Source organism: Anguilla anguilla, chromosome 8, assembly GCF_013347855.1.
Source record: "Anguilla anguilla isolate fAngAng1 chromosome 8, fAngAng1.pri, whole genome shotgun sequence".
Taxonomy (NCBI): domain Eukaryota; kingdom Metazoa; phylum Chordata; class Actinopteri; order Anguilliformes; family Anguillidae; genus Anguilla; species Anguilla anguilla.
In genome coordinates, this window is record NC_049208.1 from 15,255,399 (window position 1) to 15,279,575 (window position 24,177).

The window sequence follows — 24,177 nt, forward strand, 5'->3', positions numbered from 1 at the left end:
TTGGGTTAGTGATTCTCACACGTGGATGGGTTAGGGTTAGTGATGCACAGATGTGGATGGGTTAGGGTTAGTGATGCACACACGTGGATGGGTTAGGGTTAGTGATGCACACACATGGATTAGTTAGGGTTAGTGATGCGCACATGTGGATTAGTTAGGGTTAGTGACGCACACGTGGGTTGGTTAGGGTTAGTGATGCGCACACGTGGATTAGTTAGGGTTAGTGACGCACACGTGGATGGGATACATGGGTTACCCATAAAAATGTACAGTGTACACGATTTAAGTGTTATGACCTGAAGACTCGCTACTCTTTTCTCTTCTCAAACCAGACTGATACGAACACTGTTAAAAGTCCCCCCCCAACCCCACCCTACGTTCTTTTTCTCAACTTCAAACGTTTTTTACAGAGGCAGGTTTGGCTTGTCAGTCAGCTGGCTGTTCTGTGGGACAGACCTGCAACATTCCTGGCTCCTACTGCCTAAAATTCCTCTGTGAGGGGACTGGAAGTTCCAATTCTCTCAGATGGAGTTTTTTTCTGGGTCACCATGCGACCTCATTTTTTGCAGACAATGGCTCTGAAATAGAATGTAGTGCCTGTACTCTCATGTTCAGCCATGGGATTTTGTTCAAGTTCTAATCATTTGATAACTGTACAGTCTTGTTTATTTCAATAGCATAAAACAAGCAATGTGTTTGGCTTGCAATTTCCTACAGTCATTAATTCCCGACCCATATACATGTGTTAAGCGAATTAGTATTTAAAACCACATATATGTAATCTTTATTTAATAGTGCAAGTAATGCAGTATTTTCTGAATATAAATGTTGTAAGTGGAAATACAGCTCAAAGTGAATATGCTGCATACAGGCACAATCCAGCTCATTTGCTCACAACAGGCTGGGACTGTTGTAGGTATATGGTCATAACTGGTTTAATGATCGGCTGTCAGCTCAAATGGTCCCACGTGTCAAACAGATAAAAGTTGGATGGTAAAAGATAACGGGATGTGCAGAAGCTTCTCATTTTCCAGGTTAGACGAACATAATAGGCTCAGTTTAATCAGAAAATAGGCCTAGGTCAATTCATACAGGCAAAGGTGTCTACTGTATCTGTACTGCTCAGAGTTACTGCTGGAGCTGACTGGGTTAATAGACATTCCTCCAGCTTTCCTGTCTATTCAGGATCTGAAACTTGTTGTAATTAATTATGATTATTTTAAATAGGACAAAAGGTTGTGGGCATGTGTTTATCACCAAATAAATCGTCAGAAAACCGCAATTACCAGGTTGCCGGTGAGCCGAAGTAAGATGAACGTCATGACAATGAGACCACTGAAATAACAAAGTAACATATATTTATAGTTGTGAGTCAGTGATAATGGGTGACCGTTTTGTTGATCCTACTAGACTAATCTTTTTAAAAGCTAGCTTGCCACAGCTTCCTGGAAATAGACAAATGCCACAAGAAAATAACAACAAATCCCATGTTTTTGTGTTTTTTAAAGCACCATGAAAGTTATATCTTGACAGCTAACGCACAATTATGGGGCTTGATTTAACGTTAGCTGTAATAACTGGTGACGCACAAATCCCGCTCCGTCTGACCTCACTAGAAGAAACCATTTCAGTCACAACAGTGGAGTGGAACACCGGGTGAAACCGAAAGGACAGTACATTTAGCTATCTAGTCCGGGACTAACACTGATCCACCTGTGACAGTTTTGGAAATGTTCTCCCTCTCAACCACAGTCCAGCCGCAGGTAACGAGAGTTATTTTGGCTCGCCAGCTAACTTAGCAGCAGGTCTCCGAGCAAGTCAGCGACTACCCTGCGACATACTCAGCAGCTAGCCAGCTAAAACTGTTTGCAGGTAGTTAGCGCATGCGGGTTTGTTCCTCTGAAACTCGCTAATATCTAGCTAGTTTGTTTCAGATTACAGTTTATTTGTCATATGAAATAAAGTACACACAGATAAAGCAATACAGAGTGTTTGCCAAATAATCTCGCAGAGCTGTTTACGTGGGTACTCAGACCATAGCAGCTCCTGTTAGCTAACTTCGTTGGCTAGATCTAGCTAAGGTTGCACAGCTATGCGCAGCAGCAGTTTGGAGAGATCGTGAGAACTGCGTCCGATAATCTGCTAACGTTGCCCTTAGCCCATACACATTTGCTACCTGTGATTTTCAAGGTGAAAATACTGGACCTACATATTGCGTTGTGAACAGCGTCGCTAACTGGCAAACTCAGAATCTTGCAATGCAATTGGCCTTAGCTAGCGCTAGCTAACGGCGGATAACTGGCGATCACACCACTATTTGATTCTCTTCCTAATTAGCAAACTTGCTAGCCATGCTAAGCATGTCGCACATACGGACTAACGACACTTTACCCGTCAGACAGCTAACTTGCTGACTTCTGTTCAAAATCAGTGAAACTTAAGCACAGGTTGGAAAATGTCTGGAGACCAGACCTTAGGTCTAAGGTTCTACTACTGTAAGGCCATATCACTTGTGTAAATAACACGACGAAAACATAACGTTACTATAATTGTGGCGAGGAGATGAAGTGCTTACTGCCATTTGGAAACTTGACAAAATTGTTAAACTAAAAAAAAAAGCACAGTGGAGCATTAATTTAGCCAATTGTGCACGTTTTATTTTACAGTAACCCTCTGATACCGCGATAAGCTATTTGCTTTTGATACCTGCTGGCGTCATAATTCTAACATCACACATTGCTGTTAATCTTATATTATTTTATTTGTCAGGTAACTGTCCATCTCATCAATGCCTTCCATTCCCTGAAGAGTCCGGTGGCGGCCAGCCCAAATCAGAATGACAAACGAGACACCAGTCCCGAACATGACCCACAGAACAGGGAGGTAAAGCATCCTCAGTTTTCACATAGGACTGTGCTGCTGCCCCCGCGCTGAGGATGTCTACTAATTATTGATCATTTGTGGTGTCCAGTGGTAGGGCTTGCCCTGATCTTTTTGGGGCCCTAAGAGAAGTTTTATTTGGGAACCTCCACGTTTTCATTCTATGGCCGGGAGGAGGGTGGTTGGGGCTGTAGCTGGCATTGAGGACCAGGGGGTGTGGGTTGTTCAATTGAAAAATAAATAGAAAAATCTGGCATACACACACACATTGCCAACATTGCTGCCCTCTCTTGGGCCTTGCCCACTGTCAGGGGTGCTCATGTCCTGTGGTGCCAGGGATATGAAGGTAATTCGGAGGCAGTGATTCTGAAAATCTAATTGAACACTGAGACATTTTTTACTTATTAATTATGTTTGTGTGCCATTGTCATCTCTAATAAGAGCAGCTGTTCAATGCCACTGCAGTAGAGCAGATAGTAGTCCTGCTTCCATTTTTAACATTTTAGGCTTTTAGCAGACACTCTTATCTAGAGCAACTTGCGCAGTTCATATTCTTTAGGCACACAGTTGAATATTTACTGAAGCAATTCAGGTTAAGTAACTTGCTCAAGGGTACAATGGCAGTGCCTGAACTGGGAATTGGACCTAGAACTTACGAGCTGTGATTGCCGTGCCCTAAGCATTATGGTACACAGTGGTGATGTGTGATGAGCCATGTGTCTGCCCTCCACAGCCCTCACTTAGCCTGAGGGATCTGGGCCTGGCTGACCTGAGAGCGGAGCAGCTGGACGAGCTGGTGGGCCGGCTGCTGCCACGCCTGAGCCACGCCCACAACCTCCACAGGCCCCCCCCCCAGCTGAGCGGGTGGAGGGCGTCCCACGTCTCCTCAGGCTCCTTCTTACAGAACAAACATGGTAAGCGGCAGTACGCCCCAGCATCTGTCTGGTATCTGTCCTCATTTTGGCCACGACTGCTACAGACCGTAAAGCTATCCTGGTCCTGTTGAGTGAGTGAGTGAGTGAGTGAGTGAGTGAGTGTGTGTGTGTGTGTGTCACTGAGACTGAGACTGAGAGAGACTTGCAGGGGTATTTATTAGCATGACTAAATTTTGCAAGAGAATACATAATTTGTCCCTGTGAAATTGTTCAGTGAGTGTGTGTCTGTGAAAAGAGGGAGAGAACTAAGGGACTGCATGTGATTCTTTAATGGACACTACTGTTGAGTGCTGGTCCTTTTCTCATGTTCCAGGGTTCTTAGATAGGACAGCAAGCGTTCTGGGGGCCCCAGCATTCTGTAGGCAGAACCCCTCTCCTCTACAGGCTGTCTGCACAGATCTTCAGTACCTGCCAGGTGAGTAACAGCACTCGATTCCCATTACTTTCCCTTGGAAGCACAGACGTTACATCACCTGGAGCAAGTGTCAGGGAACGACTATGCTAATGCTGTCTTGAATGTGGGAGCGCAGCATTTGTATTCTTCTGTAGTTTGTTTACCAAATATACCAAATTTGTATTCTTCTGTAGTTTGTTTACCAAATACCCATTTGCATTCAACGAGTGTAAATATTTAATGAGAAACTTTATTTGTGTATCTTTATTAAATTCATTTGTTTAACAGTGTGGATCCAGGCCAGAGGCTTTAAAACTCTGAAATCCAAGACCAGGCGTCTGCAGTCCAGCCACGAGCGCCCCGTGGAGACAGAAGGCTACACTCCATCCTTCATGAAGGTTTGCCAGCAGGCTTGCTGTGCCGTTACATAAGCTGCCTGGAGTTTATCAAGGGGGCCTTAGCCCTGCTCTGTGTGGAAATGGCAGCCACGTCTATCCAGACCTGCTGCTTGCCCTGTGGGGAATCTAACGCACAGCACAATCTTTTACTCCCTTAATGTCTGTGAAATATGGTCTGGGCATGTCCATTTTACATTGTCATAGCTACAGTTCTGCATGGTTCTTCCGAGTCTTGACTTTAATCAACCGAAGCGGTCTTTCAGTGTAACCAAGTCAAAGCTGTGCAACTACAACCTTTGCATGAAACCCATCAGCTGTTTTATTTTGGATCCAGCTGCCTGACACAGACTACTTAAAAAGTGCATGGAAACTGTCTGTTAGTAAATAGCTGAAATTTTACCATTTGAAGCATAAGATCACAAATACATGATTAGAATGTTATTAACTGAACATTCTAATGTCGATGTAACAGTCACTACTGGTAATTGAAAGCAACGGAGTTCTAGAACACTCAAAATTATGAAAAACCTACTCTTCACAGGGTTATAATAAAATCCTTTGAACAGTAACAAATAATTTTTGACAGTAATTTGGTTCAGTCACACTGGATGAGTTCCACTGTGGTAAAGATGATTGCATTATAACAATTTTCTTGAATTAGTGTAAGCCATTTTCACTCCTGGTTTCAGGCGAGTGCTCCTTGCTCTAGGGTTTGCTCTTGTACCAGTTTTATTGCACGGTGGCATTACGTTTATCTGCCGTTGCCCTTGGAAACCTTCGTTCCTTGTCCTGAGAGGAATTCTCTGATTGGTTGGGAATCTCAGGCCCCTCTTTCTGCCCTACTGTCTCTGAACAGGGCCTCCTCACGCGGGATAAGATACCGGACGTGGAGACCCTGGACAAGCTGCTGAAGAATAAGAACATTCCAGAGGCCCAGCACGACGCATTCAAGACCGGCTTCGCGGAGGGCTTCCTCAAAGCCCAGGCTCTCACCCAGCGTACACAAGGCACGTGCACACCTTCATCTTCCTCACAGTTTCCTAGGCCCACAGGCTTCCTCCTCATGTAAAACAATGCATAGTACAACAGTTATTTTATATTGGGCAATACCACTGTTAGCATTACTCACAAATAACCTGTAGCACAAGTAGTGGTTTTCACATAGAGCTGCTCCTCTCTGAAGGAAAATATGTGGCTGAAGTTTTTGTTCTGATATTCTGTTTTAAAAAATTCCAACCAGTGCAAGTGAATCTAATGTGTTGCTATTTATTTTCAATTAAACGTTAAGCAGTTGCATAGATTATAAACAACTATTTACAATATTACTGAATGAAGTAATGCAGTGAACAAAGTGACAAGTGCTTTAATCTACTGGTAGAAGATGATCACAAACCATAAACCTGAGAATTCAGCGATTCTCTTATGTGGGCCAATGCAAAGATGTGTTCTGCAAGGCCACCACTAGGTGGCAACACTGTATAGTACTGTTTATTGGGCATAAAAAACTGAAGGGGTTTTCTTTGGGGCAGACTCTTTGAGGAGGACTCGGCTGATCTTGTTGGTCCTCTTGCTCCTGGGCATCTACGGCCTCTCCAGAACCCCCTTTTTATCGGGTAAACGCTCCCTTTCTGATTCTGCACTCCGTTTGCCTTCTTGCCTTTTCAATCTTGTGAGCTGTCAGGAAGTTGCTCCAAAAACCACGTAAACCATAATAGCATTAGCCTTGCTTCCATTAAACATACTAGGGTCTTTTTAACTCTCAAGAAGGTGTATGAGAAACACAGGATCAGTAATGTTGTCTGTGGAAATTGATGTAGTTCACATTTAACATCAAAAGGATCAATTTGATACGTTTTGTTGTTATTGTACTGAATGGATTTTAGTGTCTGTATGTCTTCATGCACAGTTAATACAATAGAAGCTTATCCACTGGGTCAATATTTATCCTGTGTCAGAGATAAGCCCACCAAATAAATTTTTATTGTTGATGTTTTTATTTTGGCTTTGCAGGATTAGGGTAGCCTCTTTAAATTAATATGAACTCTGAGATTGGATTGTGCCGAAGCCAGTTGATTTATGCAGCTCACATTAACGAGTTATGTTGAGTGATTGCATGACTAAAGAACACAGCTTTCGGTCTCCACCTTTAAATGACTGGCTATGCACTAACAGTGTTTTATAGAGGCGTGTAATAAAAGTCATTTATTAACAGGCTTCCCTGGAAACGGTTGTTTAATTTGGCGGCTTGGTTCCTTACGGCTCGTGCAATTAAGTAATAAATGAATAACGATGTTTGGTGTGAACGCGTCGTGCCTGTGAGTGTGATGTCACTGCTCCGCATGCGGTGTGCGCGCCGTCCCGTTTGAGTGTGAACTTTGATCTAACCGCTCCGGACAGTGCGGTTCCGGACCACCTCAGGCCTGGACGCGGCCGTGGACCCGGTCCAGATGAAGAACGTGACCTTCGAGCACGTGAAGGGCGTGGAGGAGGCCAAGAACGAGCTGCAGGAGGTCGTGGAGTTCCTCAGGAGCCCGCAGAAGTTCACCGTCCTGGGAGGGAAGCTCCCCAAAGGCAAGAGGGGGGCAGAGCCCTGCAGAACACTGCAGCAGCTTCTCACACAGTCTCGTGAACTGGGCTGCTCATGGACTTCAGTCTTGGCTCAGATTCAAGTGCAACTTTCACATTGATTACAACATTAATTTTGTCAATACAACTAATGTAGTATCTCTCTCAGTCTCTCTGCTCACTGTCTCTCTCTGCTTGCTCTGTCTTCCTCCCTCTCTCCCTGTAGGTATCCTGCTGATAGGCCCCCCGGGCACGGGTAAAACCCTGCTGGCGCGGGCGGTGGCCGGAGAGGCGGACGTGCCCTTCTACTACGCCTCCGGCTCCGAGTTCGACGAGATGTTCGTGGGCGTGGGGGCCAGCCGCATCAGGAACCTCTTCAGTGAGTACCCGGGTCACGAAGCGGGCGGGGTCGATAGCGCCGGGGACGAGCGCTAGCCCCCCACCGCTGACCCCGCCCCTTACCCGGCTGTTTTTCCCACGCTTTCCCCCAGGAGAGGCCAAGGCCAACGCCCCCTGCGTGGTGTTCATCGACGAGCTGGACAGCGTGGGCGGGAAGAGGATCGAGTCTCCCATGCACCCCTACTCCAGACAGACCATCAACCAGCTGCTGGCGGAGATGGACGGGTGAGCAACTTCACTCGGGGTAGCGCTGGAGCGTAACCGCGGCGACCTGCGGGTCATTGCACTGACCTGTGTCTGTCCTCTCCGTGCCCTCAGATTTAAACCAAATGAAGGAGTCATTGTCATCGGTGCCACAAACTTCCCAGAAGCTTTGGATAAGTATGCTTTTCTTTTTCCTTTTCTTATGCGGTCGGATGAATCACAGAAGCTTAGAATCGCATTAGATCAGCGCCACGTTGTCTGGTCTCCCTACTTGTTTGAAGTCAAAATTTCACAACATCACTCGCATGGAAGAATCTTCACTTTTAACCTATGGTGTTTTGTTAGTTTGGAAATCCTTCACGCTTATAAACTAACCTGCTGTCAGAGTCAGCTTTCAGGTTCAGTTGTCAGAGGAAGTGTGAACAAATCAGGAAGTCCAGAACCTTGTGCACCAAGCATGGACCTCTGCTTCCTAACACGTCTGAAACTGGCTTTGTCTGGGTTGCGGAGCTGTTTCCGTGGTTCCTGTGGTCTTACCAGAGGCCTCCGCTGTCTCTTTTCCGCAGTGCTCTGATCCGACCCGGACGCTTCGACATGCAAGTCACAGTTCCCAGGCCAGACGTGAAAGGGCGCACGGAGATCCTCAAATGGTACCTCAGGAAAATTAAAGTAGACCCTGGTGAGCAGCCAATTTTCCTTGCTTACTTCGATCTTTCACTTCTAAGTGTTCACATGTTCATGTTGTGCTTGTTGTGCTAATTGCTGAACCTGCCCTCTCAGATATTGAGGCAGAGGTCATCGCCAGGGGAACGGTGGGGTTCACTGGGGCGGAGCTGGAGAACCTGGTCAACCAGGCGGCCCTGAAGGCTGCGGTGGATGGCAAAGACATCGTCTCCATGACAGAGCTGGAGTTCGCCAAGGACAAGATGCTCATGGGTGAGGGGTGGGGCCAGCCACTGCACTGGGGGTCTGGGCTGGGCTGCGTGACTTAACTGCCAATATCACTCCGAATTTAAGGCTCCTTGGTAAACCCTGGCCTTTTAAACTCTGTAGTGTGGGAAATCCCTGTGTGCTGCCAATCACTGACTTTGATAAGTATGAACCACACATCACATAATGGCATATGTCAGCTCCTTCCATTCCCCCTGACCGAACCTCGTTCTCCTGTCTTGTATGTCAGAAGTGCTAATTTGTGAGTTTCTTGACACCTCCCTCGGTCCACAGGTCCAGAGCGTAGGAGTGTGGAGATAGACGAGAAGAACAAGAAAATCACCGCGTACCACGAGTCCGGTCACGCCATCGTTGCGTCCTACACCAAAGATGCCATGCCCATCAACAAAGCCACGATCATGCCACGGGGCGCTACTCTGGGTCATGTGAGTTTCGCTGCAGCAGCAGTGGAGGGGGAGGGTTTTCAGTGTCCGTCTCTTTGACGGAGAGTTGATCCCCCCCATCACTTTTATTGCTGGTTATAAAATGGAAATCTAAGTTTCAAATATTTGAAAGGGAACAGAGAGGTAATTGAAACTGGCACACAGGTAAGTATGGTATGAAAAGGGAACAAACAAACTGAAGGACTGTAAACAGATGCACCCATCACTACAGTGCAGTGTGTAAATAGAGAGACTGTTATCTGGAAGCAGAGATAGCCGTCTGCTGGGTACGGCTATCTACAAGTGCAAGCTTGAATACTCTTTCTGTTTGTCTCTCAGTAGAGGAGAGGATACTGGGAAATGGGCTTGTAACTTAGAGGTTGTAGGTGTGATTACCAGGTGGGACACTGCCGTTGCTGTATAAGTTGATTGTTTGTAAAGAAAGAGCAGTGTGCAAAGTGTGTCTAGGAGTTTCTTCAAAATTCCTAAAATGTAAAATGCAGTTGTACATTAGCAGGGGTTGCTGTATTCTTTGGTGTAGATATACAGTACTGACACAAATTATGGAAACACTACATTTATAAAAGGATTTTGATGATAAATGCAATATTTAGCAACTATTTATCTTTCTGGCATCATAATTGTAGTGTGTAATGCATGCAACATCAACATAAAATGAGGAAATAATTAGTATTTGTGTTAAACAATTAATAATCATTTCACCTTCCTATACGTATTAGTTCATACCAAGTAATTAAGAAGTCTAATGCATCTTACTGTTTGAAATTTTATAATCAGCTTGAACATATATCTTTGTCCAGTATTTTTCTACATAAAATGATAAATTAATTTGTGCAGAGAAAACCGTTTTTCTTTTTTGGCTTGTATACTGTATTTCAGATTACTGACAGTCACATAATGTTGTTACTACTTGTGGTCAAGGAAATAAGGGTTTTGAATACATTATTACGGATGAAAAAATGCCTCTGAGAAACAACATCAGATGAAAGGGCACAGATAAAAGAGTACTAAGCTTCCTCTTTACGCACAGCATTTCTATAATGTGTGCCATTACTGTGCTTATTGCTCAGGGCTAATAACCCAGTTGGATGATATTAGCTCTTCATTATCCAGTGCGTTCACTCCTGCCCCCCTCCCTCCCTCCCTCCCTCCCTCTCTGTCCGTATGTCCGTCCGTCTGTCTGTGCAGGTGTCCATGCTCCCGGAGAATGATCGCTGGAGCGAGACGCGCTCGCAGCTGCTGGCGCAGATGGACGTGAGCATGGGCGGGCGGGTCGCCGAGGAGCTCATATTCGGGGCCGAGAACATCACCACTGGTGAGCTCGTTAGGGTCCCGTCCCTAATGTCCTCCGAGCCTGAGCGGGCCCGAGCGGTCACTGGGTCTGCCCCCCCGAGGGTTTGGGTTCAACCGCGTGCAACTGGCAGACGTCCAGAGCTCGGGTACAGGGCCAGCCGCTGACTCCCTCTCCACTTTGGCTCATTTCTTTGTGCTTTCTTGCAGGTGCATCAAGTGACTTTGACAATGCAACAAAAATAGCCAAAATGATGGTAACTAGATTCGGCATGAGCGACAAGGTAAGAATGAGTCATTTTGCATGTTTTAGCCTGTTCATTAACATTATACTCGTGCAGCAACACCTGTATTTTAATCTTAATGGACATTATATTTTGATTGATTAAAAGTGTAGAAATGATGTATCATGTACACTGCACAATCAAAGTGACTTGGAGTTGTGCAATGTAAGATGTTGATGTTCAAATTATTCAGAGTAGCTATAATTACATGTGTGTCCCAGACCTTGATTATTGTGCTAGAATGAAGTAGAATGACCTGCCTTCTTATGTTTCAGCTTGGCGTCATGACATATGCTGACATCTCCCACCAAAGCCCAGAAACACAGGCTGCTATCGAACAGGAAGTGAGGGTACTCCTGAGGGTAAGAACACTTAACCATGGTATCTGCACTTAAGCCTACATATCTGCTATGTCATATTTTCCAGAAAACGGTGCAAATAGTCATCTTTTCTCCAAGTACATATTCCCAAAGTCTTTATGTTACAGTCCTTACCACGGCATGGCACCTGCATAAGTCATTCAGGGGAATGCGGGCTGGAGTTTGCCTCAGTAGTTGGCATGATTTTGGTTATATTTGAGCATTATAATTTGCAAAATCACTTTGAGTCATCCTTTCTAAAGTATCACCTTTGTTTTAGAGTGATTTCTGAAGATGTTGTGATACACATGTTAGTGTGTTGTACATGCTTCATGCTGATAGTTTAAGGGAAATATGCTTTTTGCCAGTGTTTTTTCTAATGTGTCCATTAGAGCTTTTATGATATGGGCTGTGGGACGTCAGCCCTTTTCCCATCGTCTTGTGTGATATTTGCCAACAGGACTCGTACGAGCGCGCAAAAAACATCCTGAAGACACACACCAAAGAACACAAGAACCTAGCAGACGCCTTGCTGATGTATGAGACGCTGGACGCCAAGGAGATCCAGACGGTCCTTGAGGGAAAGACGCTGGAGTGCAGATGATGCGCTCCAGGCCACACAGGAATGTAAATACACAGAATTATAAGGGAGGCTGGACTTAAATGAGAATTTAAATAAAAAAAACTTAGCTTGTTTTTCTTATTTGCGCTCCCAGTTTTATTGTTCTCATGTTGGTTTCGACTGGTGGAAAGCGTGGACTTCCATGGGATCTGTTACTTGTCTAATTTCATAGTCTGTGGCCACTTTGCGGTGCGATTCTCCCCTAACCTGGCATATTTCTCAGTGTGAGGTTGACCACACACACAAGCAAGCACACAAGCGTTGAGGAGTTTTTCTCTGCATTCACATGTTCATTTGTCATGTGCCCTCTCGTGTAATCTGTGGTTTGTGTGGAGCAGGTCAGGGCGTGTGGCTGAAGGTGGCCAGTCAGATTCTTGACTTCCTGTACATATAGAACTTAGACCAGTAAACTTGAATGTAGACTTCTATTTCACACGCGCACTTAATGAATTGCATATGACGTTTAAACCATGAGGCGGACAAGAATTGCAGTGTTTACTGTGATTTGTGTTATAATCTGACATAAACCAGCATTATGTCTGTAAATTCCTAATTTGCTGTATATTTAATTTGGTAAATCTTTGGATTGGTATCTCTGAAGGGTTGACCCCACTTGCACAAGTAGGGGACCTCAACATCTCAGGCACTCACAATGTGAAATGAATCTTGTTTTGTTTTTTGTGATAAATTTGGCTTTTTTAATGTGAGGTAGATGGGGATATAACAGGTATGTTCAAGGGTCAATATTATTTAAAACGCTACTATGGAAAAACAGTCGAGGTGTTAGGGGGAAGACACCGGAAATGGTGTTGTGTAATCCCCACCTGTATGGTTTATACAATTTTCCCAGAATGCTGTTTGTGAAGGACAGGGCTCCAACCATGATTTATAAACATCTGTTTGATATTTATAAGGTTTATATTTGTGGTAAGTCAGGTTCAGTATGTGAAATACTAGATTTATTTTTTAGAGTACAGGCAGATCTTTGCAGCCTCATTTCATTTCTTCAGCCGCACATATTAGCGCCTCAGAGTTGTGTATCACCATATTTTTATTTTGTGTAACTTATTTAAGCACATTATAAAGTATCATTTATCATTTATGCACATTATGAAAGTATATTTGCTTCACTATGGGTTTAAGCCATAATTTCTGCTGTTTAGCCATGTAGAATGTAGCTGTAGAAGGCAAGTGAGGGATCACTGTATATACTGGTAAATGAATGCATTTGCCTGTGTGTGCCACATTTGGTTTTTACATGGACTGCGTGCTGTTCCATTTCTCAAAATCCCCAAAAAATGGACAAGTGTTTATGAATCTGAAGTAAATAAAATCTGATTATGATGTGTTCTCATGGGCATTTCTGATTCTTTTCCCTTTAACCTTTTTTTTTGTACTCTGGATCACAAGCCAATGGCTATTCTGTTTCTGCTGGTTTCACAGTACTACATGAGAACCAGTACCAGTTGGAGAAGAAAACAGGTCATTGATTGTATTCAGAAGCTGCCATCTTGGTTACTCAGGATATGTTGCTAAATAATGTATTTGTTGGACTTGTTCAGTGGAATAACCTCTGAAATTGCTTGATGCAAATCCTTTTAACGGGTGAATACATTTGAACCAATGGGCACTTTGTGGCTGGAAAAAATAGGCTCCACCAGTTTGGTTTAAACATGTTTGTTTATTAATGCATAATGGTCCACATAATAGTTATCATCACCAGCCAAATATTGGTAATTATCTTCCACACAGCAGTATGCAGTGACATTGTTTGTCTTCTGACCGGACAGATTTAGCTCATGGTTTATAGAGGAAATGAATAGACTTTATAGAACCAGGTGATTCCTAGTGATGTCCACATGTCCTGTGACATCATTCTCTTTCCTAGTTTGTCCACTTGTCCACTCAAGCATTGCAACAGAATGTCCTCAAAGACATTAAATCATCCATTTTTCATTAATATTCAAAAGCTGTCATCTGTCACCTCTCCAGACCTGTACTCTACACAAATACCTGGATCACTTTCTTTACATTTGAATATATATTAAATTTATGTGGGTAGAAAATCACATGAGCCTAACTGGACCAGTACAATCCAAAAATGAGACAAACAAATTCTGAACATAGATGGATAGACAGATTGTTTATTAGCCAGACAACCAAGGCCAGTGGAATTTGTTTTATGTAGCCATTATGTAGCGTCTCCAGGAAATTTTTCTGTGCTTCACAGTGGCAGACAGCAGTATCTATGGGAACCACAGGCATCACCTGTCTGATTTACTGCAAATCCCGAAAAAGGTCAAGAACACAGGAATAAAAACGACGCCATGAACCAGCCCGAAGGAAATGACCAGGAGCATAATCTTGAAGAAGGTCCTAAAGATGTAGCTCTCAGCCACAGAAAGCACCACCACCCCTAATATCGTAGAAACAGCTCCCTGCACTATGGGATAGCCCAGGGAGTGCAAAGCATCTGTAGCCTTCTCATTGACAGTGGACTTGCTGCTTGAAACGAACGCATAGGAGATGTGGGCTGAGAAGTCCACCGAGAAGCCAATGCAGATGACAAGATTTATCATTGATATAGAGTCCAGGTTTACGCCCCACAACGCCATGAAACCAGCCACGCCCACGATGACCGAGGCGATGGCAAACGTCACCCACAGCGAGCAGAGCGGGTTGGGAATCAGCAAGAGGGAGATGACCAGCATGACAGCAGTGGCAACCAAAATATTCTGAATCGTATTTGTCACTATGACCGCATACTGGTCGAAGAAGATAAACGCAGGGTGATAAACCAGCAAAGGAACTGGGCACGTTTTGGCTGTCAATCTCAACTCACTCAACATGTTCTTTTCCTGAAGCGCACTGGTGATATTTACAGTCTGAATGAAAAAGCGGGAGGCGTGTATCTCCCCGTTAGTTAAATTCAAATCCTGCCTAAATGCTGGAGCCAGCTTGAGAAATGCAGGCAATTTTTCCATGAATACGGTCTTGTTGTTTAAATCCAAGGAGGATTTTCCCAAATATGCACCATATGCATCAAGCCAGGATGTGAAGAGTTCCTGATCAACATAGGTTAGCATCTGAAAATCTTTCAAGCATTTCTTAAGGTTGGAACGCACGCTTTCTTCCCAGTAAGGAACTGTCTTTTCTACCACTACCATGACATTTGGACCATACACTGAGAAGTACTCATCTTCATGCGTGTAATATTCAACAACATATGAATCATCAGATGCTAAATTTTTAAGTTTTATTCCTTCCTGCACATTGGAGCACCCATAAATACTGACACACAAATAAAGAGCATAGAGGAAGACCACAAAAAATTTGGTGTAATTTTTGGTGAGGAATGGCCCATAGTATTTCTTAATGAAGTCATTGATTGGCAGCGCTTCCTCAGCTTTAGTCTCTCTGTCATAGACCCCACCCACACAGCAGATGCTGTACCATCTGGAACGTTCTGGGGGACACGTCTTTGGAATTTTCATGCACGTTAGCCAGTGCCTATTGCTCTCCTCCCTCTTACCATTCAGAGCCAAGATGGCACCAAAGAACGTGATGCTGTAAATGTAGCAGAACAGGACGGCGGTGCCAGTATAGAGACAGAAAGACTGCACAGAGCCGAAGGGAGTCATGACCCCGATGTAGAAGGCCAGGACGTCGGTCAGCGTAGTGATGGTGATGGAGACGGCTGCGTGTTTGTACGTTTCCGCCAGACGGTCCTCTACATTGTCGTGCACATTGGTCTTCTGCCAGTACGCTATCAAGACGAACATGTCATCCACACCGATCCCTGGCAAACAACAATTTAAGATCAGCCAATGATGCAAATGACAATGCTCATGCTCAATACATAATTAAATAATTCATTTTGAGTGTATGAATTTGTGTAATAATAATGATAATAATAATAATGTGTAAACATTATGATTTTTATAATTATGATTATTATTATGCTGACTATGATGATGACAATGGTGGTGGTGATGAAGAAGCCAATTGATGGTGATACTATTAACGAAGCACAATTCAGTTTGACTAAATCTGGGCCTGAAAGGGAACTGAAAGGAATCCCACATGTTGGGGCAACAGGAGGTTATTACCTAGAATCAGGAATGGGGCGGTGGCCACAGTCATTACGAAAGGTACACCGACATACAGCAGCAAGCCAAAGCTAGACAGCACAGCCAGGCCCGCTGAAAACACTCCAAACGTCGCTACCCACACCTTGTTTCTCACATTGTCCAACCTAAAAAAATGAAAAATTTATGTTAAAAGAGCTTGTATTTGGTACGAGGAAGCAATGCGCCACTTGGTATAACAACGTTGGTATAACAAAGTTCTGATTATTGGTGCACTCCAAGGTTGCTGTGGTAGCACTATACCTGCTGGTTGACTTCAGCTTTTTCCTATTCAATAGTACAACTGTGAAAGACAATAGGCCCTATTTCAAAATTTTTATTCTAAGATGCATTTCTCTTTTGGATGCATGTACTTGTACATGCTGCACGGTTCATTTCAGTATGTAAAACACGAACAAATTCAGCTTCGTAAAATGTATTGTTTTCATCTTTCATCATGACTTTATATATGTATGTCTATTATTTATCCTCAAAGGTATGTCTAAAATGACTTGTATGCAAATTTGTTAACGGTTTTTGAAGTTTTTTTTTGTTAAATATAGTGTTCATATCGCAGTTAGCTATCTCGGTGCAATGTGGCAATACTATTCAAGTACAGCCATCATTTTTGCATTAAACAAACCTTAAACATGACACGATGGAAAAAGAAATTGCAAGGGCGTATGTGGCTGCAAACAGTGGAATAACAGTCTTTGAATTTGCTTCAAATTCTTGCTGCCTTGAGATCGATGTATAATATGACACCGACACCTAAAGTGAAAATAAGAACAATCACGTGATCATTCTCAATAAATTATCGTATACATGAATTTCCCATTTCCAAGCGATAATAGACTTATTTTTATTTTATATAATCTACGGCTTTCTACTTAACATAGAACCAGCTGAGATTATTTCCACAAACCACCTGCACAATTAAAAAAAAAAACAAATAAATACAAACAACATCAATTAGGCCTATAGGCTAATAATAATCATCATCTTCGTAATAACATAATAATTGATCATTAGTCGTTTCGTTTTAGTTTTATTCTGTGCACGCAATTATTATTATTAGATGGTAACAGGCTATACTGTTATTATTATTATCCACATAATATATCCTATAACATAAGACTACGTAGGCCTACCTCTTTAAATTTCAACTTCGATTCTCCAGAAAATAATTTAATGAATTCTTTCAGCCACAGATATGTTTCAGGCCTCTTCTCTTGTAAGTAGAAAAAAAGTCGTATCGCCTGTGCTTGTTCAACTATTAAAGATTCATTTACACCACCTACAGCGGACCCCAGAAAAACAAAACCAGATGAGGATTTATACATTGGGAACGTCAAGTTGATGCTTTCAATGTTGCTTGAATTGTAACCAATAATGTCCAGAATCGCGTTCGAATAACAATTCTGCTGCACAGTAGCGCAAATGTCATTGTATTTACGCTGATCCACTCCCGCACTTATCTGCATAACGTCGTCATATAAGGACAGTATTTCTTCAAATGCTGCACGTCTTAAAATGTTGGTTTCCGAAACCGCTAAAATTGACGCATATGCTCCTTCAGTTGCAAGCCTTTGAACTGAAAACACTGAATCGTTTTCTGGAAAGTTGTCTTGAACAAAAAGCCTCTCTTTCTTTGCAGGACCATTCACTGGTGTAAATTGTTCCTCAATATCATTTGCCTCTCTGTCCTTCAAAAAATAAAAACCTCCTCCTAAGGCAACGGAGACCAGCGTGGGGATAACCAAAAACCACCAGGGGTGTCTTCCGATAAAGCGTCCGAGGCTTCCAAAACTCATAGACAAGGGCTCCTCAATACAGTCCGTCCGACATCCGGCCATGGCTTTTCACTAAATTTCCCCGTTCGGTTGAGAAGAGTCCAACTAGTCTGGACCATAGACCGTACGCACCTGTACTTTCCGGGGAAAAGGGAGGAGCCTCGCCTGCCGCGCAGAGGCTCAATATTGGTAATCGATCTGTCTATCTCAGTGTGCCGTCAACGCTCTGTTGAACGAAGCAAAGCGAAAGTGAAACTTTGTCTCAGCTTGCCCGCAGTGCGGTGCGGTTCTGAGAAACATGGGATTTCCGAGAAGTTATCACTTGCCCGAAACACGCCACCGTGACATGCAAAGACAGTTTCTGTGGAAACAGGAACACACGCGGGAGGGGCTATGAGCTCCCAATAGGCTACTTTTCAGTTATAAGGTAAAACAATTTAAATGATTTCTTTCGGTTATATAAAAGCAAGTAAATATATTGCTACTATTAAATAAGGAGCCCGTCTGGTGACATTTGTGAGAAAAAAAATATTGCGTGGCCACGAATTAATAACGAGATAATTAAGTCGTGGCCACAAGATAATTCATTTGTCGCCATTTGTTGCCAAGTTCCAGATGTGGCGGAATGGTTGTCAGTTTTGGAGTGATTTATTATTCGTGAATAAAGGTAATTAGCCTATACTTTTATATTCAAGAGTATAAACCTATAATTCAACTAGGGCTGCAGCAGCTGTATCCATGAAATCTACTTTAAACGCTGTTTTCTGCTGATCTGAACACGCCAGTGGCTGACACCATATGTCCCTATGTCATTGTGGAAAATAAGCAAATAATACCAGCACACTGCTATTATGCTCCCAAGTGATTTAGTTAACTTAAATCCGTGAGCAGTGACAACGTTTTGACCATTTTGGTCTTTTTTCTTGAAAAAGACCAAAATGGTCAAAATGTTGTCACTGCTTGAATTTGAATTTAAAAAAATTTGCAATCAATTACTTTTGAAAACCAAAGGTTGTGGAAGAAGGCCAGGCATTAATAGAATAATCTGAAATTGGTTTTGTCATGGTTCTGTGGTTGTCTGCGTTTCCCTTTTTGGGCCGCCAGATGGCGGCACTTCAGTTTTTAATTATGTTCATTTATCCTGTTTAATTGTATTATTGTTTTCAATTATTCAATTATTGTTTTTTGGTTGTCTCATTTTCCCTTCCCTCTCTGTGGCCTGATTGTGCATTGTGCCCTCCTGTGTCTCGTCAGTGTCTTGTCTATTTAAGTTCCTTTCTTTCCTGACTCAGGTGCTGGATCCTTTTGTGTGCTTTTCTGATTGTGTTTCGGTATGTGCTACCTCGTGTACTTGTGACTCTGTGTTTTGTCCTGGGTGTTTTCTACCCTGCCCGTGTTCTGTTTTTGCATTGTTTTGGATTTCTGCATTTTCTCAGTTTTTGTGTTTAAGGAACTTTGCTTTGTCCTTTTGAGACTTGCCCTGCGTGGCTTTGATTTTGTTCTCCTTTGTTTTTGTACTTATTAAAATTAATATCCTCGGTTTGTTTACCCTTTGGATTTTGAGTTTTTGACTCTGCGTTTGGGTCCATTCCCTCGCCTCACCTGACAGAAGGATCCAGCCAGTTCTGGACCCAGCAGAGTTTTTTTTTTTTTTTTTTCTCTCCCTTTTTGCCTTCCTTCCTGGGGTTTTCATTTTTTTCTGGAGACATGCCACCGGTCTGGAGCAAGCCGGTGATTGCTCCGAGGCCCATTGGGTCCAGTCCTGTCGCCAGAGAGATGGCCGACAGACTCTTTGATATCAGTCAGGGGTCGCGTAATGTATTGGATTACGCGACTGAATTCAGCGCTGTAGCCGCACAGGCTGACCTGCCCCAGTCAATCGTGTGCCAGATATTTCGGGACGACATGAGGGACTCCCTCCATGGTGGGCTAATTTACTCTGGGCTTGAGGGGTGTTGTGACTTTAAAGCCCTAGTTTTAACGGCACTTCACTGGGAGGAGTATCTCCGGGGGGCCGCGGATATGCCCCCTCTGGCCGAGAAGTACTCCAAGCCCAGTGCGCCGCAGGAGCTGCCTGCCCAGCCTGCTCGGCCCGCAGGGGTCTCCGTCTGCTCCGCCTCGAGCCCCGGAACGGCCGCCTGCTCCGCCTCGAGCCCCGGAGAGGTCCCCTGCTCCGTCTGTCCCGCAGGGGCCGCTGCGGCCTGCCCTGCCCGCTGTCCTGCAGGAGAAGCCACCTGTCTTGCCTGTTCATGCCTTGCCAAGTGCTCTCACTCCCCTTAGGGCTCTCGCTCCCCCTGGCGTTCTCGCGCCCCCCAGTGTTCTTGCGCCAGAGATCTCACCCAGTCCATTCTCCCAACCATGCGTTCGTCTGCACACCTGCCCCCTTGTCTGTTTGCCTGCCTGCTTGTCTGCCTACGTGTCTGTCAGCCAGTTTGTTGGCCTGCTTGTCTGTCCCCCAGGCCGTTGGCCCGTTGGCCAGTCTGTTCTCCCGCCTGTCTGCCTGTCTGTCTGTCAGCGTGTCAGTCTTTGAATTCACCCCTCTCCTTCCCTGTCTGTCTGTCCCTTAGTGTGTCTGTCGGTCTTGCCGTGTGCCTCCCCACCTGCTTGTCCCTTTGTCTGTCCTTGTAGGTCTCCCATTGTTGTTCCTGTGCCAGTGTCAGTCTGTTCCCTATTAGTGTCTTACCCCTCTCCCTGTCTGTGTCAGTCCGTTCCAGTCTGTGTCAGTCCGTTTCTGTGTCAGTCTCAGTCCACTCCAGTGTCGTCTGAGTCCAGTCCAGTGTAGTGTCCATGTCCAGTTCCATGTAGTGTCGTGAGTCCGCTCCGTGTCTGTCTTGGTCCAGTCCTGTCGTGTTGTGTCTGAATCTGTTTCGTCTTGTGGCTTAATTTGGTTCCGTATGTGTCAGTTTGGTCCAGTCCGTTCTTGTCTTGTCGAGTCCAGTCTCTTCCTGTCTAGCCCAGTTGGTACCTGTCTTGTCTAGCCCAGTCCAGCGTTCTGTCTTGTCTCAGTCCAGGTTTCTGCCTTGTCATACTTGTTCCAACCAGACCTGATGTTGTGTTATTTTTATGCTTATAGTAGGGCTTACTGCCCTCATACAAAGCACTTACTATATCATTATACATGGAGCAGCGATCTCCTATGCTTCACATCCTTACAATTAACGCCATTACACATAACTGCATCTCTAGGTAGATGAATATTACTTAAGGATTTATCTGTAGTAGCATAATAGGCTAAGATGTGTTTCCTTGTGAGGGTTGACCAGTCCAGATTTTTTTGTTGATACTATTTCCATTTCTAGATGGCACAGGTAGATGTTCAACATTTATTGTCATAGCAAAAGGTATATGATCAGTCGTTGCTACCCCATACAGAATGCTCATAGACCCCAAAGAAGCATGTGCATAAGCTGTACTAATACAATGATCCAGCCATGACGTAGTGTGCCAGGCCTCACTAATGTAAGTATAACTATTATTAGGCAAAAGCACTTTGCTTGACAATATAAAATTATCTTGACAGAACTGAGCCATGCGACTGGCAAATAATGAGTTCCTGTCTGAGATATCTGCATTCATATCCCCAATGGCATATACAGTAGAATAAGTATTATCTTGCATAAAGGAATTGATGAAGGCAATCCTATTTAGATATTCATCCTCATTCTGATGGCATTCCTAAGGTGTGTACACATTTAGGACAATTAATTCATTGTCATTGTGAGTAAACTGTATTGCAATACACCAGTCAACACCAAGCCTAACCACATTTATCAATGAGTCAAGCTTCTTATTCCATAGAATAGCCACACCCCCTGGTATCCTACCTCTGACTATCCCCATGCCAAGGTCAGTTGTAGACTCCCCAGCCCCATGAAAGTTATCATTGAGAGAATTTCGTTTTTCCAAGTCTTGCTTTGCTAAAAATGTCTCTTGCATACATAGTATGTCACAATTTTCCAAAAGGTTGTCAACATTTATGCGGCGAGCTTTATCCCCTGCGCTCTGACCCAGACGCAGGCCACGACAGTTGTATGACAACACCCGAATGTTCATTTAGCAAGACTAGTGAGTGCCCACAGCTCCAGCAGGTACACTCATTCCCCCCACAGCAAGTGCAGTGTTTGACCCGATAACTCCATCCCTGCGCGGCTCATAATAGCGGCGGATCAGTGCTCCTTCTGGCCAGATCTCCAGACTGTACATTCCGCCAACCTCATTGCATTCAGCAGACACTTTAAATGAGCCGAATCTACTGTGTACAGTGTCAATCTTTTTACAGATAACCTCACGGCCAAGTTTTTCTTTAAGATACACAGATAAAGTTTTAGCGCCTAGGTCTGGCGGAAACTTGGTAGCAAAAACACTCACCATCATTTTGATGTTACCCACAGCTGCGGTGCCAACAATAGGCAGAACCTTACTGGATTTATTTTTCTGCCCGGTGGTGACAGTACGCGATCTTGACTGAGCAGCAGCGTTCTCTAGAACATGCATTGGCCCTTTTTCACAACATGACTCCACTTTGGAGAGCCTGGCACAGACGTTAGCCCACTGGGAATTTCCACTGTCACAGCCCTCTCCACATCCAGAGCGGAAGCCCCAGCTGCATCTCTCTCTGGTGCCCAAGCCCGAGGCTCCCGCCGGTGCAGCCCCCAACGCTGTGCCGTCCAAGCCAGTAGCCCCAGCCATCGCGCCCACGCCAGTGGCTCCGACCATCGCCGCCTACGCATCCGGACCGTCGCCCCGAGTCAGGTCTGTGGGACGCTCCAATGCACACACTCGGCCATTGATCTCCACAGTGATAGCACGAAGATCTTCGCTTACATCAGCCTGTAGCTGCATTGCGTGCTTCATAGAGCAAACCTCAGCGTACAACTGCTCCATTCTCCCAAGTAGGCTCGAGACATCCATGTTGGTAAATGTCACCGGCGGCAGTTCATCCAAGTAATGAGAGACAAATCTGGGAATTTTCTCCCCACACTCATTCATTACTTTAAGGCAACTCTTCATGTTGTTGATGTCTTTCTGTGGCCCTTTATGGGAAATGCACCGCTGTGTAGTAGTAGGGCAAAGTTCAAACAACACTTTCTTCGAGGACTCTATCCATTTGGAGTCAAAAGGGTTCGCAGCCAACAGGACGATCTCGTCCTGGCTTAATGTCTAAATTTTCACAGCGAGGAAGTTAAGCAACTCATCCTCCACAATCACTTTGCCGTCAACAGTCTTGTAGATCTTCTCTGGCTAAAAACAGGAGCAGCCGAGCCTCGACATGCATTGTCCACCATCTTCCAAACACAATGATGTAAGTTCATTACATAATTATCTCATAATTATGACTTTATCTCATAATTTTGATTTTTTATCTCATAATTATGACTTACTATAGGGATATTTTTATTATCAAGGCTAAGTTTTCATCTTATTTTTCTTTTACTGGCGGAAATGGGCTTCCATAGTTTACCTCTGCAAGACCGTCACAATGTATCAAGGTCTCTTGTTTTGTGACATCTTGTTATTACCATGTCCTTTTAATTTTAATTTCCTTTTTATGTTTAACATTCTATACAAGTAAATGTATTATTATTATTATTATTATTATTATTATGTGTCCTGTGGCTGTGTTTGATCGCGCTACCTGCACATTGAGATAACCAGGTTGTAGCCTATAGGCTACGTACAGTAGCCGACATGGTTAATGATTACCATCACGGCTAAAATCCGTTCAAAGAATTAAAAATAAATAAATCAGACCGACTCTGGCAAGAACATTCTTTCTGGGCTTTCTAGCGTATCACATTATTAGTGACCTTATGTCACAAAAGAATGAATCCATTACACATTACTGTCATCTAGCAAGCGTTAATTCCTTTGTTCCCCGTGCCATCAGACTGCACAACTCCAAAGTTGGAAGGGAGAGGAGGGGGTGGGGGAGGATAGGTTAGGTCTGAGGTCTGAAGAAGTAGAGTTAGGCCTGATCACCTGAACATCATCATCATCACACTGGACAGTCTCATTATTTATTGTTTACTACCTATTTAATTAAACTGGAACAACCGCTGCTATTTTATATAACCGCTGCTACTTTATTCTTTATTTATTTTCTTTATTTATTTTCTGTATATTGTTACTATCTCTATGTTTGGTGTGTGATGTTTAACTTGTTAACTTTTTAACTTATGGTGCTGTACTCACTGGAAACCTGAATTTCCCTAAGGGAACTTCCCTACGGGATCAATAAAGTTTCTATCTATCTATCTATCTATCTATCTATCTATTCTTACCCCAGGGCGATTTACAACGAAAGTTGATCGCATTGTTGATACCAGAGGATTATCGCATCACTGGTGGTCAGTAGCCTATGCCTATTCTTCTTAACAGTAGCCTATCTGGTGTCCCTGAATCTGTCTACCAAAGTGGTAATTATTTACGCTAAGAGAGAGCTACAGCCCTTTCTCAATGAACCTTTTGTTTCTTAGTGGACAAAGGGGAAATTCAATGTATACTCCGCTCAGGTAAGGGGTTTGCCATTAAAA

The 24,177-nt window shown here is 43.9% G+C and overlaps 2 protein-coding genes and 1 long non-coding RNA gene across 6 annotated transcripts; 2 read left to right on the forward strand and 1 right to left on the reverse strand.

Moving 5' to 3' along the window:
• Positions 1–1,600: 1,600 nt before the first annotated feature.
• On the forward strand, positions 1,601–13,078 carry LOC118232726 (ATP-dependent zinc metalloprotease YME1L1-like). Of its 2 annotated transcripts, none has more exons than XM_035427785.1 (18): positions 1,601–1,763; positions 2,770–2,883; positions 3,614–3,794; positions 4,129–4,230; positions 4,498–4,607; positions 5,464–5,614; positions 6,137–6,220; positions 7,005–7,178; positions 7,399–7,551; positions 7,664–7,796; positions 7,890–7,952; positions 8,342–8,454; positions 8,556–8,711; positions 9,000–9,151; positions 10,358–10,484; positions 10,670–10,743; positions 11,019–11,105; positions 11,563–13,078. In XM_035427785.1, exons 1-18 carry the CDS (start codon positions 1,731–1,733, stop codon positions 11,704–11,706), a joined length of 2,151 nt encoding a protein of 716 aa, XP_035283676.1. In that variant the 5' UTR covers positions 1,601–1,730; the 3' UTR covers positions 11,707–13,078. The 2 variants fall into 2 exon arrangements, with proteins under 2 accessions (XP_035283676.1, XP_035283677.1); XM_035427786.1 differs by having other exon boundaries at positions 7,026–7,178; positions 11,563–11,753.
• Positions 13,079–13,383: 305 nt separating this feature from the next.
• Positions 13,384–17,879, reverse strand: LOC118232725 (patched domain-containing protein 3). 3 transcript variants are annotated; one of them, XM_035427782.1, is made up of 4 exons: positions 17,003–17,879; positions 16,495–16,622; positions 15,834–15,979; positions 13,386–15,523 (listed from the first exon to the last, which is right to left on the reverse strand). In XM_035427782.1, the coding sequence occupies exons 1-4, from the start codon at positions 17,705–17,707 to the stop codon at positions 13,989–13,991; spliced, it is 2,514 nt and encodes an 837-aa protein (XP_035283673.1). In that variant the 5' UTR covers positions 17,708–17,879; the 3' UTR covers positions 13,386–13,988. The 3 variants fall into 3 exon arrangements, with proteins under 3 accessions (XP_035283674.1, XP_035283675.1, XP_035283673.1); XM_035427783.1 differs by having other exon boundaries at positions 13,384–15,523; positions 15,834–16,622; positions 17,003–17,226; XM_035427784.1 differs by lacking the exon at positions 16,495–16,622 and having other exon boundaries at positions 13,384–15,523; positions 17,003–17,112.
• Positions 17,880–17,903: 24 nt separating this feature from the next.
• Positions 17,904–22,213, forward strand: LOC118232729. Its single transcript, XR_004766381.1, has 3 exons — positions 17,904–18,071; positions 21,017–21,103; positions 22,096–22,213. It is a non-coding gene; the product is annotated as an uncharacterized LOC118232729 (long non-coding RNA).
• Positions 22,214–24,177: the final 1,964 nt, after the last annotated feature.

Bases quoted from the DNA above. Each gene is read 5' to 3' on its own strand.
- LOC118232725 (XM_035427782.1), bottom strand. From the start codon at position 17,707: ATGGCCGGATGTCGGACGGACTGTATTGAGGAGCCCTTGTCTATGAGT. The intron at 16,623-17,002 runs GTAGGCCTACGT...TTTTCACTTTAG, and splicing joins CGAAGTTGAAATTTAAAGAG to GTGTCGGTGTCATATTATAC. The intron at 15,524-15,833 runs GTAATAACCTCC...GTTGTTTGCCAG, and splicing joins CGCCCCATTCCTGATTCTAG to GGATCGGTGTGGATGACATG.
- LOC118232726 (XM_035427785.1), top strand. From the start codon at position 1,731: ATGTTCTCCCTCTCAACCACAGTCCAGCCGCAG. The intron at 1,764-2,769 runs GTAACGAGAGTT...TTTATTTGTCAG, and splicing joins CAACCACAGTCCAGCCGCAG to GTAACTGTCCATCTCATCAA. The intron at 7,179-7,398 runs GCAAGAGGGGGG...CTCTCCCTGTAG, and splicing joins GGGAGGGAAGCTCCCCAAAG to GTATCCTGCTGATAGGCCCC.